The sequence below is a fragment of the Carcharodon carcharias genome, chromosome 7, assembly GCF_017639515.1.
Source record: "Carcharodon carcharias isolate sCarCar2 chromosome 7, sCarCar2.pri, whole genome shotgun sequence".
Classification (NCBI taxonomy): Eukaryota; Metazoa; Chordata; class Chondrichthyes; order Lamniformes; family Lamnidae; genus Carcharodon; species Carcharodon carcharias.
In genome coordinates this window covers 190,673,106-190,690,953 of record NC_054473.1, presented here as the reverse complement: position 1 = coordinate 190,690,953, position 17,848 = coordinate 190,673,106, and the positions used below count along the sequence as shown (strand labels likewise).

Here is a 17,848-nt window from a genome sequence, read left to right as displayed (position 1 = left end):
CCATCCAGGCGAGTGGGGAGTATTCCATCACACTCCTGACTTGTGCTTGTAGATGGTGGACATGCTCTGGGGAGTCAAGAGGTGAGTTACTCGTCACATGATTCCTAGCCTCTGCTCTGCTTTTGTAGCCACAGTATTTATATGGCTAGTCCAGTTCAGTTTCTGGTCAATGGTAACTTACAGGATGTTGATAGTGGGGGATTCAGTGATGGTAATACCATCGAACATCAAGGGGCAATGGTTGGATTCTCTTATGTTGGTGATGGTCATTGCCTGACACTTGTGTGGCGTGAATGTTATTGTCCAGGCCTTGCTGCATTTGGACATGGACTGCTTCAGTATCTGAGGAGTCGTGAATGGTGCTGAACATTGTTCGCTAATGATTGCACATCCCCACTTCTGACCTTATGATGGAAGGAAGGTTATTGATGAAGCAGCTGAAGATGGTTGGGCCAAGGACACTACCCTGAGGAACTCCTGCAGTGATGTCCTGGGGCTGAGATGACTGACCTCCAACAACCACAACCATCTTCCTTTGTGCTAGGTATGACTTCAACCAGCAGAGAGTTATCCCCGAATCCCATTAACTCCAGTTTTGCTAGGACTTCTTGATGCCACACTCGGTCAAATGTTGCCTTGATGTCAAGGGCAGTCACTCTCACCTCACCTCGGGAGTTCAGCTCTTTTGTCCATGTTTGAACCAAGGCTGTAATGAGGTCAGGAGCTGAGTGGCCCTGGAACCCAAACAGGGCGTCAGTGAGCAGGTTATTGCTAAACAAGCTAAGCAGTGATAACACTGTTGATGTCTCCTTCCATTACTTTACTGACGATTGAGAGTAGACTGATGGGGCGGTAATTGGCCGGGTTGGATTTGTCCTGCTTTTTGTGTACAGGACATACCTGGGCAATTTTCCACACAGCTGGGTAGATGCCAGTGTTGTAGCTGTACTGGAACAGCTTGGCTAGGGGCGCGGCAAGTTCTGTAGCACAAAGTTATTGCTGAAATATTGTCAGGGCCCATAGCCTTTGCAGTATCCAGTGCTTCCAGCCATTTTTTGATATCACATGGAGTGAATTAAATTGGCTGAAGACTGGCATCTGTGATGCTGGGAACCTCTGGAGCAGGCCGAGATGGATCATCATGTTTCATTCCTTTTCAATGATTCATTACTTTTTGTGACGTTATAACAGTTTTTGTTAACCGGAGGTACATGACATTAGTGAATGGGATTACTAGTCCAGCGACAATACCACTATGCCAACGCCTCCCCTTGCTGCTGATTCTGTTTGGTACCCAAGTAATCCTGTGCTATAACTTCACCAGGTTGACACCTCATTTTTAGGTATGCCTGGTGCTGTTCCTGGCATGTCCTCCTGCACTCTTCATTGAACCAGGGTTGATTCCCCTGGTTGATGGTAATGGTAGAGTGGGGGATATGCCAGGCCATGAGGTTACAGATTGTGTTCGAGTACAATTCTGCTGCTGATGGCCCACAGCACCTCGTGGTTGCCCAGTCTTGAGCTGTTAGATCAGTTCAAAATCTATCCCATTTAGCACGGTGGTAGTGCCACACAACACGATGGAGGGTATCCTCAATATGAAGGCAGGATTTCGTTTCCAAAACGACGAGTCACATGTAGGCCAGACCAGGTAAGGATGACAGATTTCCTTCCACAAAAGGACATTAGTGAACCAGATGGGTTTTTACAATAATCGATTATAGTTTCATGGTCACCATTACTGAGACTAGCTTTCAATACCAAATTTATTTACTTAATTGCGTTTCAGTTCCCCAGTTGCTGTGGTGGAATTTGAGCTCATGTCTCTGAAGCATTATTACTGGGCCTCTGGGTTATTATACTGGGCCTCTGGGTTATTATACTGGGCCTCTGGGTTATTAGTCCAGTCACATTACTACTTTATTACATTCCAACACAGGAATCAATGAGCTGAATCCTGGGTCAATGTGGGAAGGTGCTGAGGGAATGGGGATGTCTCCCAGTGAACCTTTTACAACTAATTAACTTTCTGTCATTGTCTGATACAGCTTTGTACAACCATAAAAACTCAGAAAATTGTACCTGTATGTAACTCCCTGGAAGGTGAGTGTGCAGCTTCAGTTACACAGAACAATGGATGGAGGGTGGGGTGGGGGGAGGTTTCCCTGGGACGGGTGGCTTTCTGATACTTACCTGATCAATCCTGGGCTGGGGTAGGATGCTCTCCAACCTCTCCAGGAACTCCCAGAGCAATCTTTGAGTCGAAGCCATGAACAGGCTGCCATACTCCTCTTCCAGCTTATCCTTAATAGAACAGACAAGAGCAACACACTCGGTTATTTTAGCCACATCTGTTCTGCGTTACCGAGCTGAGGCAAGACATCATCCAAACCCAACACAAACACATGGAGCAGGGTCTGAGCTGAGACCCGAGGGACGAGGTTTACAGCAATGGAAAAGAGCTGCTTGGAATTCACACTCTCTGCCTGAAGGACATTGTGAAAGGAGTGTGAGGGCTGAACAGTATCGGTGCTGTCAGAGGGGCAGTGCCAAGGGAGCGCCACACCATCAGAGGGGCTGTGCCAAGGGAGCGCCAGAGGGCTTGCCTTTAGGGTAAGACATTAAGACAGATCTCAGTTTGCATTCACCCGAGGGGGAACGATACCACTTTAGTGAGACGGGTGGGCGTTGAGGGGTTACGTTGTCTGAGCCCCTGGAATATAGAGATGAGATGAGTTGTGGTTTTTCATGCTCCTGATTGCCACCCAAACAGCCTCACTGCAAGGTGTGCTCAGATAGCGAGGGGGGGCTGGCAATTGAGTGAGTACATTAAACGTCTCCCCCCAACCCAGATGAATAAGCTGCCACCAGTCACCAACAGGAGCGGCCGTTTGATAGAGGTGGCAGTATTGGATCCTAGGAAAGGATCAGGATCGGAGAGAGAGGTCACACAACAACAAAAAAGGAACAAAACAAATTGCGTACAAGAGCCAGCTCAGAAAATCCATTACTGTTCACTCTCATTCTTCAGACTGGCGGCTGCAGTACAGCTAGGCCAGGATACACACCTAGACAGGGAGGGACGGACAGGAATCTGATCCGAGCTTCGGTCTACCTTCCTGCTCTTACCTGCAGGAACTGTTCCCGGTAATCCTCATCCCGGATCAGCAATAGAACCAGTTTGCGGAACTGTAGCCGGCACTGCCGCTCTTTGTGAGTATCTCTCCTGGACTTTGGGAGGGGGGAAAATGCAACAGAAAAGATTTAACATCACAAATTGTCTCCCCAGCTTGCCCACCTCTACCTCTAATCCACTCCCCCAACTTGCCCTGCCCATTCCGCCCTGCCGCCACTCCACCCCTACCCGCCTGCCCCTACTCGCCCTGCCCACTCTGCACCCCCCCACTCCGCCCCATACCTGCCCTACCCACTCCGCCCCTACCCGCCAGACCCTACCCACTCCGCCCCTACCCGCCAGACCCTACCCACTCCGCCCCTACCCGCCAGACCCTACCCACTCCGCCCCTACCCACTCCGCCCCTACCCACTCCGCCCCTACCCACTCCGCCCCTACCCACTCCGCCCCCCTGTGCCTATTCTCCCCCTGCGCTCACCCTACCCACTCTCCCCATCCTGCCCCCTCTACCCTCCACTCGCCCTGCCCACCCTCCCCTCTACCTGCTCCCCCCACTTTACCCCCTGGCTCGTTGTGCCCCTGGCCCTGCCCACTCTACCACCCTCACTTTTCTCCCCCTGTGCTTTTTCCTCACCTTTCTGGTCTAACAACAATCAGCATGTTCTAGGCAGGAGGAGGAGAAATGTTCAATAGTAAACGGCTGGAAAATTTGATCCTGACCAGCACATTAGTACAGAGCTGCTGATAAGTTGCATTAGCTTTATGGCCTTTTGCATTTTTTCTACTTTATCAGGAATGGGGAGAGACGGGTCAGTCAGTAGAACCTGCCACAACTTACCGCCTTGGGGTCATCTACAACTACTCTGGGGAAATATTGCTCAAGAGTCTGAAGAATTTCCAACAAACTCCGTCGCTTCACAAACATCTCCATCAGCAGCTGGATAGGAAGGAATTCAGAGAGAAAACCTGTTGGAATTGCACTTGACCATACAGAAAAATGGACAATCACACAGCCTCACCTGCTTTGCCAGTGAGCTTCACAACAATTCAATCATTTTCAAGTGTGTCTAACCTTGCAGAACAATAGAAACATGGAAAATAGGAGCAGGGGTAGGCCATTCAGCCTTTCGAGCCTGCTCCGCCATTGAATATGATCATGGCTGATCCGCTATCTCAACACCATACTCCCACTCTCGCCCCATTTCCCTTGACAGTCCAGAAATCTATCTATTTCCTTCTTAAATATATTCAGTGATTTGGCCTCCACAGCTTTGTGTGGTAAAGAATTCCACAAATTCACCACCCTTGGAGTGAAGTTTCTCCCCATCTCAGTCCTAAATGGCTTACCCATATATTACAACAATGTACAAGGTCAAGGGTAGAGAATGAAACTGACAGGCAATGAAACTCAACACAGGTTCAAGGAACAACAGCTCATTTTCAATCAATTAGGGACATTACAGCCATCCAAACTCACAGTTTAACAATTTCAGACCTTAAACTCTGGCCCCATTTTTTCCAGATAGAAGATGCTGTTATTCCCTCTTAAACCTTTTCTACTTTCTTTACTGTTCCATTATCATTTTCTTTTGGCTTGTCATTAAATTGCTGCCACCTTTGCCCCTATCACGGACCCTCCCTGCCACCTTTGACCCTATCACAGACAAGGTTGGATGGTATTTATTTTAATGTAAGGAGTCTGACGAATAAGGCAGATGAGTTGAGGGCACAAATTAACACATGGAATAACGATGTCATTGCTGCCACAGAGACATGGTTGAGAGTGGGGCTGGATTGGCAACTCAATATTCCAGGGTATAGGGTCTTCAGGTAAGACAGGGAAGGAGGTAAAAGAGGAGGGGGTATCGCAATATTGATCAAGGAATCAATTACAGCAGTAAAGAGGAATGACATCTTAGAAGGCTCCTCAAGTAAAGCCATATGGGTAGAACTGAAAAACAAAAAAGTAGCAATCACATTACTGGGAGTGTACTATAGGCCCCCAAACAGTCAGAGAGAAATAGAAGAGCAGATATGTAGGCAAATTTCAGAGAACTGTAAAAATTAAAGGGTAGTAATAGTGGGGGATTTCAACTTCCCCAACATTAACTGGGTTAGTCATAGTGTGATAGGTTTAGAGGGAGTGGAATTCTTAAAATGCACCCAGGAGAGCTTTTTAAGCCAGTACCTAGAAGGTCTGACAAGAGAGGGGGCGGTCCTGAACTTAATTTTAGGGAATGAAGCTGGGCAAGTGGTAGAGGTATCAGTGGGGGAACATTTTGTAGATGGTGATCATAAGTCCGTTAGATTCAAGGTTGTTATGGAAAAGGACAAGGATGGGCCAGAAATCAGAGTTCCAAACTGGGGGAAGGCCGATTTTAATAAGATCAGATATGATTTGGTCAGAGTGGACTGGGAGCAGCTACTTTTAGGTAAATCTGCGTCAGAGCAGTGGGACTCATTCAAGAAGGAAATAGGGAGAGTACAGGGCCAACGTATTCAAATAAAGATAAAGGGTGGGAACCCTGGATGTCGAGGGATATACAGGATTGAATAAAGAGAACAAAGGAGGATTATGGCAGACACTGAGGGTTCAAAACAGCAAAAGCCCTAGAGGAGGAGAGGATGTGTAGGGGGTAAACTTAAAATAGGAATTAGGAGAGCAAAAAAGGGGCATGAAAAAACATTGGCAGGTAAAATACAGGAAAATCCAAAGTTATTTTACAAGTACATTAAGAGTAAGAGGAAAAACTAGGGAAAGAGTAGGGCCCATTAAGGACCATAGTGGTAATTTGTTTGTAGAGCCGGAAGGCATAAGTAGGGTTCTAAATGATTAAAACAAAAACAAAAAACTGCGGATGCTGGAAATCCAAAACAAAAACAGAATTACCTGGAAAAACTCAGCAGGTCTGGCAGCATCGGCGGAGAAGAAAAGAGTTGACGTTTCGAGTCCTCATGACCCTTCAACAGAACTGAGTAGAAATAGGAAAGGGGTGAAATATAAGCTGGCTTAAGGTGTGTGTGTGTGTGTGTGTGTGTGTGTGTGTGTATGTGTGTGTGTGGGTTGGGTGGGGGGGAGACAAGTGGAGGGGGGTGTGTGGTTGTAAGGACAAACAAGCAGTGATAGAAGCAGATCATCAAAAGATGTCACAGACAACAAAACAAAAGAACACAGAGGTGTTGAAGTTGGTGATATATATCTAAACAGATGTGCTAATTAAGAATGGATGGTAGGGCACTCAAGGTATAGCTCTAGTGGGGGTGGGGGGGAGCATAAAAGATTTAAAAATATTTAAAAATAATGGAAATAGGTGGGAAAAAGAAAAATCTATATCATTTTTTGGAAAAAAACAAAAGGAAGGGGGAAGAAACAGAAAGGGGGTGGGGATGGAGGAGGGAGGTCAAGACCTGAAGTTGTTGAATTCAATATTCAGTCCGGAAGGCTGTAAAGTCCCTAGTCGGAAGATGAGGTGTTGTTCCTCCAGTTTGCGTTGAGCTTCACTGGAACAATGCAGCAAGCCAAGGACAGACATGTGGGCAAGAGAGCAGGGTGGAGTGTTGAAATGGCAAGCGACAGGGAGGTTTGGGTCATTCTTGCGGACAGACCGCAGGTGTTCTGCAAAGCGGTCGCCCAGTTTACGTTTGGTCTCTCCAATGTAGAGGAGACCACATTGGTAGCAACGAGTGCAGTAGACTAAGTTGGGGGAAATGCAAGTGAAATGCTACTTCACTTGAAAGGAGTGTTTGGGCCCTTGGACGGTGAGGAGAGAGGAAGTGAAGGGGCAGGTGTTGCATCTTTTGCGTGGGCATGGGGTGGTGCCATAGGAGGGGGTTGAGGAGTAGGGGGTGATGGAGGAGTGGACCAGGGTGTCCCAGAGGGAGCGATCCCTACGGAATGCCGATAGGGGGGGTGAAGGGAAGATGTGTTTGGTGGTGGCATCATGCTGGAGTTGGCGGAAATGGCGGAGGATGATCCTTTGAATGCGGAGGCTGGTGGGGTGATAAGTGAGGACAAGGGGGACCCTATCATGTTTCTGTGAGGGAGGAGAAGGCGTGAGGGCGGATGCGCGGGAGATGGGCCGGACACGGTTGAGGGCCCTGTCAACGACCGTGGGTGGAAAACCTTGGTTAAGGAAGAAGGAGGACATGTCAGAGGAACTGTTTTTGAAGGTAGCATCAGCGGAACAGATGCGACGGAGGCGAAGGAACTGAGAGAATGGGATGGAGTCCTTACAGGAAGCGGGGTGTGAGGAGCTGTAGTAAAGGTAGCTGTAGGAGTCGGTAGGCTTGTAATGGATATTGGTGGACAGTCTATCACCAGAGATTGAGACAGAGAGGTCAAGGAAGGGAAGGGAAGTGTCAGAAATGGACCATGTGAAAATGATGGAGGGGTGGAGATTGGAAGCAAAATTAATAAATTTTTCCAAGTCCCGACGAGAGCATGAAGCAGCACCGAAGTAATCATCGATGTACCGGAGAAAGAGTTGTGGAAGGGGGCCGGAGTAGGACTGGAACAAGGAATGTTCCACATACCCCATAAAGAGACAGGCATAGCTGGGGCCCATGCGGGTACCCATAGCCACACCTTTTATTTGGAGGAAGTGAGAGGAGTTGAAGGAGAAATTGTTCAGTGTGAGAACAAGTTCAGCCAGACGGAGGAGAGTAGTGGTGGATGGGGATTGTTCAGGCCTCTGCTCGAGGAAGAAGCTAATGGCCCTCAGACCATCCTTGTGGGGGATGGAGGTGTAGAGGGATTGGACATCCATGGTGAAGAGGAAGCGGTTGGGGCCAGGGAACTGGAAATTGTTGATGTGACGTAAGGTGTCAGAGGAATCACGGATGTAGGTGGGAAGGGACTGGACAAGGGAAGAGAGAAGGGAGTCAAGATAACGAGAAATGAGTTCTGTGGGGCAGGAGCAAGCTGACACGATCGGTCTACCGGGACAGTTCTGTTTGTGGATTTTGGGTAGGAGGTAGAAGCGGGCCGTCCGAGGTTGGGCGACTATCAGGTTGGAAGCTGTGGGAGGAAGATCCCCAGAGGAGGAGGTCAGTGACAGTCCTGGAAACAATGGCTTGACGTTCAGTGGTGGGGTCATGGTCCAGGGAGAGGTAGGAGGAAGTGTCTGCGAGTTGACGCTCAGCCTCCGCGAGGTAGAGGTCAGTGCGCCAGACAACAACAGCACCACCCTTGTCAGCGGGTTTGATGACGATGTCAGGGTTGAACCTGAGAGAATGGAGTGCAGTAAGTTCAGAGAGAGAGAGATTAGAATAGGTGAGAGGAGCAGAGAAATTGAGACGACTAATGTCGCGCCGACAGTTCTCAATGAAAAGATTAAGAGAAGGTAAGAATCCAAAGGGAGGGGTCCAGGTGGAGGGAGAATATTGGAGATGGGTGAAAGGATCCATTGAACGGGGAGAGGACTCCTGCCCAAAAAAGTGAGCCCGGAGAAGAAGACGGCGGAAGACGAGTTCAGCATCGTGCCGAGCCCGAAATTCATTGAGGTGAGGGCGTAAGGGTATGAAACGAAGTCCTTTGCTGAGCACTGAACGTTCAGCATCAGAGAGGGGAAGGTCAGGGGGTATAGTGAATACACGGCTGGGGTTGGGATTGGAAGAAAGGGTGGGGACGGAGGGACAGGCAGGGGTGGAGGGTCCTAGATGGGTGTTGGTGTCGATGAATTGTTGGAGCTTGCGTTCCTTAGCACTTGAGAGAAAGAGAAAAAGTTTCTTGTTGAGGCGTCGGATGAGCCGAAAAATAAAATGAAACTGGGGGCACGCGCAGCTTTGAAAAAGGGTATGGCGGTGCTGCTGCAGGGAGAGGTCGAGTGTGTTCATATGGCGGCGCATTGCACTGAGTATGGATTTCAGAATGTGACGGGAACAGCAGTCCGAGAAACGATTTATGTCCCGGAGATACCTGTAATCCTAGGTGAGTTCGAAACATGAGGGGTGGAATTTCAGTTGAAATCCACGTGGGGTAAGTCGGAGACGGAGACAGTCACTGAGAAAGGAGATATGGCTGTGAAAGCGGGTTTTAGTAAACACCTTGTCAAACACCAGGAGAGAAATGGAAAGCCATGAAGGTGAACAAGGCAAAAGAGAGGTACAGAAATCTTGTCGCAGAGATGAACAGAACTTCTTCAAGGAGGCAGGCATTTCTTGAAGAGCAGTGGCAGTCAATTAAACACAGAGATAAAAACAAAAACAAAAAACTGCGGATGTTGGAAATCCAAAACAAAAACAGAATTACCTGGAAAAACTCAGCAGGCCTGGCAGCATTGGCGGAGAAGAAAAGAGTTCACGTTTCGAGTCCTCATGACCCTTCGACAGAACTAAGTAGAAATAGGAAAGGGGTGAAATATAAGCTGGTTTAAGGTGTGTGCGTGTGTGTGTGTGGGGTGGGGAGGGTTGATTGGGTGGGGGGAGAGAGGTTGGGGGGGTGGTGTGGTTGTAGGGACAAACAAGCAGTGATAGAAGCAGATCATCAAAAGTTGTCACGGACAACAAAACAAAAGAACACAGAGGTGTTGAAGTTGGTGATATATATCTAAACGAATGTGCTAATTAAGAATGGATGGTAGGGCACTCAAGGTATAGCTCTAGTGGGGGTGGGGGGATCATAAAAGATTTAAAAATATTTTAAAATAATGGAAATAGGTGGGAAAAAGAAAAATCTATATAATTTATTGGAAAAAAACAAAAGGAAGGGGGAAGAAACAGAAAGGGGGTGGGGTTAGAGGAGGGAGGTCAAGACCTAAAGTTGTTGAATTCAATATTCAGTCCGGAAGGCTGTAAAGTGCCTAGTCGGAAGATGAGGTGTTGTTCCTCCAGTTTGTGTTGAACTTCACTGGAACAATGCAGCAAGCCAAGGACAGACATGTGGGCAAGAGAGTAGGGTGGAATGTTAAAATGGCAAGCGACAGGGAGGTTTGGGTCATTCTTGCGGACAGACCGCAGGTGTTCTGCAAATCGGTCGCCCAGTTTAAGTTTGGTCTCTCCAATGTAGAGGAGACCACATTGGGAGCAATGATTGCAGTAGACTAAGTTGGGGGAAATGCAAGTGAAATGCTGCTTCACTTGAAAGGAGTGTTTGGGCCCTTGGACGGTGAGGAGAGAGGAAGTGAAGGGGCAGGTGTTGCATCTTTTGCGTGGGCATGGGGTGGTGCCATAGGAGGGGGTTGAGGAGTAGGGGGTGATGGAGGAGTGGACCAGGCTGTCCTGGAGGGAACGATCCCTACGGAATGCCGACAGGGGGGGTGAAGGGAAGATGTGTTTGGTGGTGGCATCATGCTGGAGTTGGCGGAAATGGCGGAGGATGATCCTTTGAATGCGGAGGCTGGTGGGGTGATAAGTGAGGACAAGGGGGACCCTATCATGTTTCTGGGAGGGAGGAGAAGGCGTGAGGGCGGATGTGCGGGAGATGGGCTGGACACAGTTGAGGGCCCTGTCAACGACCATGGGTGGAAAACCTCGGTTAAGGAAGAAGGAGGACATGTCAGAGGAACTGTTTTTGAAGGTAGTATCATCGGAACAGATGCAACAGAGGCGAAGGAACTGAGAGAATGGGATGGATCCTTACAGGAAGCGGGGTGTGAGGAGCTGTAGTCGAGATAGCTGTGGGAGTCAGTAGGCTTGTAATGGATATTAGTGGACAGTCTATCACCAGATATTGAGACAGCGAGGTCAAGGAAGGGAAGGGAAGTGTCAGAGATGGACCACGTGAAAATGATGGAGGGGTGGAGATTGGAAGCAAAATTAATAAATTTTTCCAATCCCGACGAGAGCATGAAGCAGCACCGAAGTAATCATCGATGTATCGGAGAATGTACCGATGTCCACTCCTCCATCACCCCCTACTCCTCAACCCCCACCTATGGCACCACCCCATGCCCACGCAAAAGATGTAACACCTGCCCCTTCACTTCCTCTCTCCTCACTGTCCAAGGGCCCAAACACTCCTTTCAAGTGAAGCAACATTTCACTTGCATTTCCCCCAACTTAGTCTACTGCACTCGTTGCTCCCAATGCGGTCTCCTCTACATTGGAGAGACCAAACGTAAACTGGGCGACCGCTTTGCAGAACACCTGCGGTCTGTCCGCAAGAATGATCCAAACCTCCCTGTCGCTTGCCATTTTAACACTCCACCCTACTCTCTTGCCCACATGTCTGTCCTTGGCTTGCTGCATTGTTCCAGTGAAGCTCAACACAAACTGGAGGAACAACACCTCATCTTCCGACTAGGCACTTTACAGCCTTCCGGACTGAATATTGACTTCAACAACTTCAGGTCTTGACCTCCCTCCTCCATCCCCACCCCCTTTCTGTTTCTTCCCCCTTCCTTTTGTTTTTTTCCAATAAATGATATAGATTTTTCTTTTTCCCTCCTATTTCCATTATTTTTAAATCTTTTATGCTCCCCCCACCCCCACTAGAGCTATACCTTGAGTGCCCTACCATCCATTCTTAATTAGCACATTCGTTTAGATAATATCACCAACTTTAACATCTCTGTGTTCTAAATAAATACTTTGTGTCGGTGTTCACAAGTGAGAGGGACGACGTGGGTATGGAAATCAGGCAGAAGGACTGTGATATAATTAAAGAAATTAGCATAAAAAGGGAGGAGGTTCTAAGTGGTCTGGCAGGCTTAAAAGTAGATAAATCTCTTTCGAAGAGGTGACCAGGTGTGTAGATGAGGGCAATGTATTTGACATAGTCTACTTGGACTTCAGCAAGGCTTTTGATAAGGTCCTGCAGGTAACAAAGGTAAGAGCCCATGGGATCCAAGGCAATTTGGCAAATTGGATCCAGAATTGGCTGAGTGGCAGGAAGCAGAGGGTGATGGTTGAGGAGTGTTTTTGTGCCTGGATGCCTGTGTCCACTGGGGTTCCACAGGGATCGGTGTTGGGTCCCTTGCTGTTTGTGGTATATATAAACGATTTAGACTTGAATGTAGGAGGGTTGATCAGTAAGTTCGTGAATGACATGAAAATTGGTGGAGCAGTAAATAGTGAGGAGGATAGCCTTAGATTACAGGAGGATATAGACGGGCTGGTAAGATGGGCTGATCAGTGGCAAATTGAATTTAATCTGGGTAAGTGTGAGGTGATGCACTTGGGCAGGACAAACAAGGCACGGGAATACACGATGAATGGTAGGACCCTGGGAAGTACCAAGGATCCGAGGGACCCGGGTGTGAATGCACACAGGTCCCTTAAGGTAGCGGGACAGGTAGATAAGGTGGTTTAGAAGGCATGGGATACATGCCTTTATTAGCCGAGGCATAGAATATAAGAGCAGGGAGGTTATAATGGAACTGTATAAAACGCTGGTTAGGTCACAGCTAGAGTATTGCGTGCAGTTCTGGAATCCACATTATAGGAAGGATGTGATTGCACTAGAGAGAGTGCAGAGGAGATTTACCAGGATGTTGCCTGGGCTGGAGAGTTTTAGTTATGAGGAGAGATTGGATAGATTGGGGTTATTTTCCCTGGAGCAGAGGAGATTGAGGGGGGACATGACTGAGGTGTATAAAATTATGAGGGGCGTAGATAGGGTAGACAGGAAGGAACTTTTCCCCTTGGTGGGGGGATCAATAACTAGGAGGCATAGATTTAAGGTAAGGGGCAGAAGGTTTAGAGGGGATGTGAGGAAGAACTTTTTCACCCAGAGGGTGGTGGGAATCTGGAACTCACTGCCTGAAAGGGTGGTAGAGGCAGAAACCCTCATAACAATTAAGTATTTGGATGTGTACTTGTGATGCCATGGCAAACAAGGCAATGGGCATAGTGCTGGAAAACGGGATTAGAATAGTTAGGTATTTGTTTGACCGGCGCAGACCTGATGAGTCGAAGGGCCCTTTTCTGTGCTGCAGACCTCCAGTAACACAGACCTTCCCTCCCGCCTTTCACCCTATCACAGACTCTCCCTTTTCCCTCCCCAACTTTGGTACTTGCTTAAAACCTGTTACATCTTTGACTTTTCCCATTCCGGATGAAAGGTTCTGACCTGAAACATTAAGTTTGTTTTGCTCTCTCTGTCAGATCTGCTGATTGTTTCTAACAGTTTTTAATTCTCCTTCAATTGTTTTAAGGAAATAGCAGCAAAAAGTGGGCAGTGCCCAGTTTGTACCTTGGCTTTGAAAGCAATGCAGAGTTTGAGGTAATGTCGGTAAGTAACCAGGCCTGCAGCCTGTTGCCAGATGATATTCACAAATTCCAGGATTCTCTCGTAATTCTCTGTCTGGTGTCGTTTCACACTGTTCCATAATGCAGCAGATGTTATACGAAGTGGCAAAGCTCCATGATCGGGGATGTCAAAATCCTGTCCCTCCAGACAAACTGCAAGAGAAATTAAACAGGAAATAACAGCTCTTCCTGATTAGGAAATAGATACAGGGATGGACAGGCAGCTATGTGTGTGCTGTATCCATCAATCTCAGCCAGTCATGGTTATGATGCACTGACAGTCAAAAGGGTTTGCTAACACTCACTGCCGGTGAAGAATGGTTACTTGAACAAGGTAGTGGAAGCTGTCAGCGTCTGTGGAACTGCATCCCAGCTAGAAGCAGCTGCTTTAGGACAGGAGGTAATTACTGAGAGGTGGCTGTGGTCAGGTGCAGAAAAGAGGCCAGCTATTGGAAAGGGATAATGGGAGGTGGCTAAGGGAAGAGGCGGAAAAAGGAAGGCAGAGCACAGCCTGATCAGAGGATGGAAAATAATTTGCTCCATTTTTCTGGAATTGACTCTTTCAATATGATTGGCTGTAAGCACCTGGTGAGGGCAGCAGGAACCAGTTATGTTGTAACCACCCACCAATCAGAGCATTATTAAACCATAAATTAGCAAGATCCAGCATTCAGGGGTAAACTCCTGTATCTGAACACGGAATCTGGGAATTAAAATGAGAAACAAGTTTCTTCTGTACAGAGAGAATTAGCTGGCTGACCTTTCATTAGAACTGGGAAAGGTTTGAGATGTAACCGGTTTAAACAAGTACAAAGACAGGAAAGGAAAGGAAAGGGAGGGTAGGCAAGTAAAATGGAAAGGTCTTTGATAGGGTGGAGAGCAGGAGAGAGTAAATGACACAAGGGATGATGGTGCAAGACCAAAGGAGATGTTAATGGAACAGGTAAAGAAACAAAACGATGGGCCTGGAGAAGATGTGAATGAGAAATGCAGAAATTACCACCAGATAGTGTGTGAATACACGGGGATAGAGGTTCCAGTGTGAAATTGTTGGACTCAGTATTAAGTCTAGAAGGTTGTAAAGAGCTGAGTTGAAAGATGAGTTGTTCCAAGAGCTACAGTGAGCTTCATTAGAACAGTCAGACACTTCCCAGCTTTCCAGACCCAACAATTTTACATCATTAACGTTGAGTCCATATGACTCTTCAAAACAAAAACAGAATTACCTGGAAAAACTCAGCAGGTCTGGCAGCATCGGCAGAGAAGAAAAGAGTTGACGTTTTGAGTCCTCATGACCCTTCAACAGAACTAGGTGAATCCAAGGAAGGGGTGAAATATAAGCTGGTTTAAGGTGGGTGTGGGTGGGGGGAGAGAATGGAGGGGGGGTGTGGTTGTTGGGACAAGCAAGCAGTGATAGAAGCAGATCATCAAAAGATGTCACAGACAACAGAACAAAAGAACACAGGTGTTGAATTTGGTGATATTATCTAAACGAATGTGCTAATTAAGAATGGATGCGGGCACTCAAGGTATAGCTCTAGTGGGGGTGGGGGGAGCATAAAAGATTTAAAAATATTTAAAAATAATGGAAATAGGTGGGAAAAGAAAAATCTATATAAGTTATTGGAAAAAAACAAAAGGAAGGGGGAAGAAACAGAAAGGAGGTGGGGATGGAGGGGGGAGGTCAAGACCTAAAATTGTTGAACTCAATATTCAGTCCGGAAGGCTGTAAAGTGCCTAGTCGGAAGATGAGGTGCTGTTCCTCCAGTTTGCGTTGGGCTTCACTGGAACAATGCAGCAGGCCAAGGACAGACATGTGGGCAAGAGAGCAGGGTGGAGTGTTAAAATGGCAAGCGACAGGGAGGTTTGGGTCATTCTTGCGGACAGACCGCAGGTGTTCTGCAAAGCGGTCGCCCAGTTTACGTTTGGTCTCTCCAATGTAGAGGAGACCACATTGGGAGCAACGAGTGCAGTAGACTAAGTTGGGGGAAATGCAAGTGAAATGCTGCTTCACTTGAAAGGAGTGTTTGGGCCCTTGGACGGTGAGGAGAGAGGAAGTGAAGGGGCAGGTGTTGCATCTTACATCCCAAGCCCACGCAAAAGATGCAACATTCCCCCCTCCACCAGACACCTTAAACCAGCTTATATTTCACCCCTTCCTTGGAGTTCCCAAGTTCTGTCGAAGGGTCATGAGGACTCGAAACGTCAACTCTTTTCTTCTCCGCCGATGCTGCCGGACCTGCTGAGTTTTTCCAGGTAATTCTGTTTTTGTTTTTATCTCTGAGGATCCACGTTGCTCACCCAGCCAAGTGGAGACAGGGAGGGAAGCAGCGGATCTTCCTGATCACGGCCTGGGGGCGGGGCCTGGTGCCTGGGGGCGGGGCCTGGTGCCTGGGGGCGGGGCCTGGTGCCTGGGGGCGGGGCCCGGGGAGGGTCAGGGCCTGAGGCGGGGTTTGGGGCTCCGGTGGGGGGGGGGGGGGGGGGCGGGGGGGGGTCTGGTGCCAGGGGCGTGGCCTGTGGCGGGGCCCGGGGCCCGGGGCTTTATCTGAAAGCCCTTCACCATCTTGTCTGTTTCAATGAGATCGCCTCTCATTCCTCTAAACTCCTCACAACATAAACCCCCATTTCCTCAGCCTCTCCCCACAGAGCGACCCGGACCCCGGACCCCTGACCCCCGACCCCCGACCCCCTGTCCCAGGGAACAGCAACCAGACATCTGGATCCAGGAGCCGGGTGACAGACCGAGTTTACATAAATCTCTGTTCAGACTCACATTGTGTCAGATGCTCCAGCCGGTGTCTGCAGCTATAATCCAGCACCCAGCGCTCTAACTGCGGGATGAGCAGGCACTTTCGGAGTGAAGCCTCTAGCAGTTGCATTTCCCTCTGCAACGCCGTCTCCAACATGTCCCAACAAGCCTCCCCTACTCACAGCACGTGACTGCAGACAGCCAATAGGCACCGCCTCGAGATATCAGCCAATCAGAACCCTCTCCCGCCTGGCCAATCACATGACAGGTTTGAACGGCGAATCGGAAAGGGGACGACTGCCGATTGGTGGAGAATGGCCACTCCGACTAAAGCCGGTTCTCGTTGGCTGAATGCGCTGTCAATCTGCATATCAAAAGCGGTAAAGGCCGCGAGTGACGGTGATTGTGTGTGTGAGGTGGGTTATTGAGAGAGTGAGTGTGACGGAGGGTGAATCAGTGTCAGTGAGAGAGACAGACAGAGAGAGAGAGAGAGTGAGTGTGAGGGAGGGGGGAGGGAGGGAGTGGGGGTGGGGGGGGTGAGGGAGGGAGTGGGGGTGGGGGGGTCAGAGAGGGTGGGGAGGGTCAGTGAGGGAGGGTCAGTGAGGGAGTGGGGGTGGGGGGGGTGAGGGAGGGAGGGAGTGAGTGTGAGGGAGGGGGGAGGGAGGGAGTGGGGGTGGGGGGGGTGAGGGAGGGAGTGAGTGTGAGGGAGGGGGGAGGGAGGGAGTGGGGGTGGGGGGGTCAGAGAGGGTGGGGAGGGTCAGTGAGGGAGGGAGTGGGGGTGGGGGGGGTGAGGGAGGGAGTGGGGGTGGGGGGGGGTCAGTGAGGGAGGGAGTAGAGGGGTCTGGAATGAGGGGAGGGAGTGGGGGTGGGGGGGGTCAGAGAGGGTGGGGAGGGTCAGTGAGGGAGGGAGTGGGGGTGGGGGGGTCAGTGAGGGAGGGAGTAGAGGGGTCTGGAATGAGGGGAGGGAGTGGGGGTGGGGGAGGGTCAGTGAGGGAGGGGGTGGGGGAGGGTCAGTGGGGGAGGGTCAGTGAGGGAGGGGGTGGGGGAGGGTCAGTGGGGGAGGGTCAGTGAGGGAGGGGGTGGGGGAGGGTCAGTGGGGGAGGGTCAGTGAGGGAGGGGGTGGGGGAGGGTCAGTGAGGGAGAGGGTGGGGGAGGGTCAGTGAGGGAGGGAGTAGAGGGGGTCTGGAATGAGGGGAGGGAGTGGGGGTGGGGGAGGGTCAGGGAGGGAGTGGGGGTGGGGGAGGGTCAGTGAGGGCGGGAGTGGGGGTAGGGGAGGGTCAGTGAGGGAACGGGTGGGGGAGGGTCAGTGAGGGAGGGAGTAGAGGGGGTCTGGAATGAGGGGAGGGAGTAGAGGGGGTCTGGAATGAGGGGAGGGGTGGGGAGGGAGGGAGTAGAGGGGTCAGGGAGGGAGTGAGAGTCAGTGGGCGGGTGACGAGATATTAATGGATATGGGGAGTAGATGTGAAAGTGGAATTGAGGTCTAAGGCCAGCCATGATGTTATTGAATGGCAGAGCAGGTTTGAGGGGCCGAATAGCCTACTATCGTTCCTAATTTTGTGCTCCACATAAAGGATGAAACCATAAAGGATGGGTTAAATGGGCAATGGCAGCCTGGATACAAATTGGCCAATAATAACCGGAATCTAGTTTTGTGATGCTGATTGAGAGACAAATATTAACTTGGACACCTCCCACGCTAGCAACTGAGCAACAGCTGAGACGAAATGCGTGTGGGTGGGTGGAAAGAAAGACTTTTTGAAAATACCGATAGTACC

General features: G+C 49.5%; 2 protein-coding genes across 8 annotated transcripts in view; one reads left to right on the top strand and one right to left on the bottom strand.

Moving 5' to 3' along the window:
- LOC121280533 (TERF1-interacting nuclear factor 2-like) overlaps positions 1-16,232 on the bottom strand; it is a 91,967-nt gene extending 75,735 nt beyond the window's left edge. For all 3 annotated transcript variants that reach the window (XM_041192623.1, XM_041192624.1, XM_041192626.1), the window contains exons 1-5: positions 16,098-16,232; positions 13,269-13,477; positions 3,975-4,073; positions 3,130-3,231; positions 2,194-2,304 (exon numbers count right to left, since the gene is read on the bottom strand). In XM_041192623.1, coding sequence (XP_041048557.1) covers positions 2,194-2,304; positions 3,130-3,231; positions 3,975-4,073; positions 13,269-13,477; positions 16,098-16,230 — 654 coding nt within the window. In that variant the 5' untranslated portion in view covers positions 16,231-16,232. The remainder of the gene's footprint in view (positions 1-2,193; positions 2,305-3,129; positions 3,232-3,974; positions 4,074-13,268; positions 13,478-16,097) is intronic.
- kiaa0513 (KIAA0513 ortholog) overlaps positions 1-17,848 on the top strand; it is a 160,634-nt gene that overhangs the window by 118,393 nt on the left and 24,393 nt on the right. For 2 of the 5 annotated variants that reach the window (XM_041192630.1, XM_041192629.1), the window contains exon 1: positions 16,247-16,489. The exons of 1 other annotated variant lie outside the window; for it this stretch is intronic. The gene's annotated coding sequence lies outside the window, so the exon portion shown is untranslated. Of the gene's footprint in view, positions 1-16,246; positions 16,490-17,579; positions 17,808-17,848 lie in introns of those variants that run through there. 2 more of the 5 variants (XM_041192631.1, XM_041192628.1) reach the window with 1 other exon arrangement.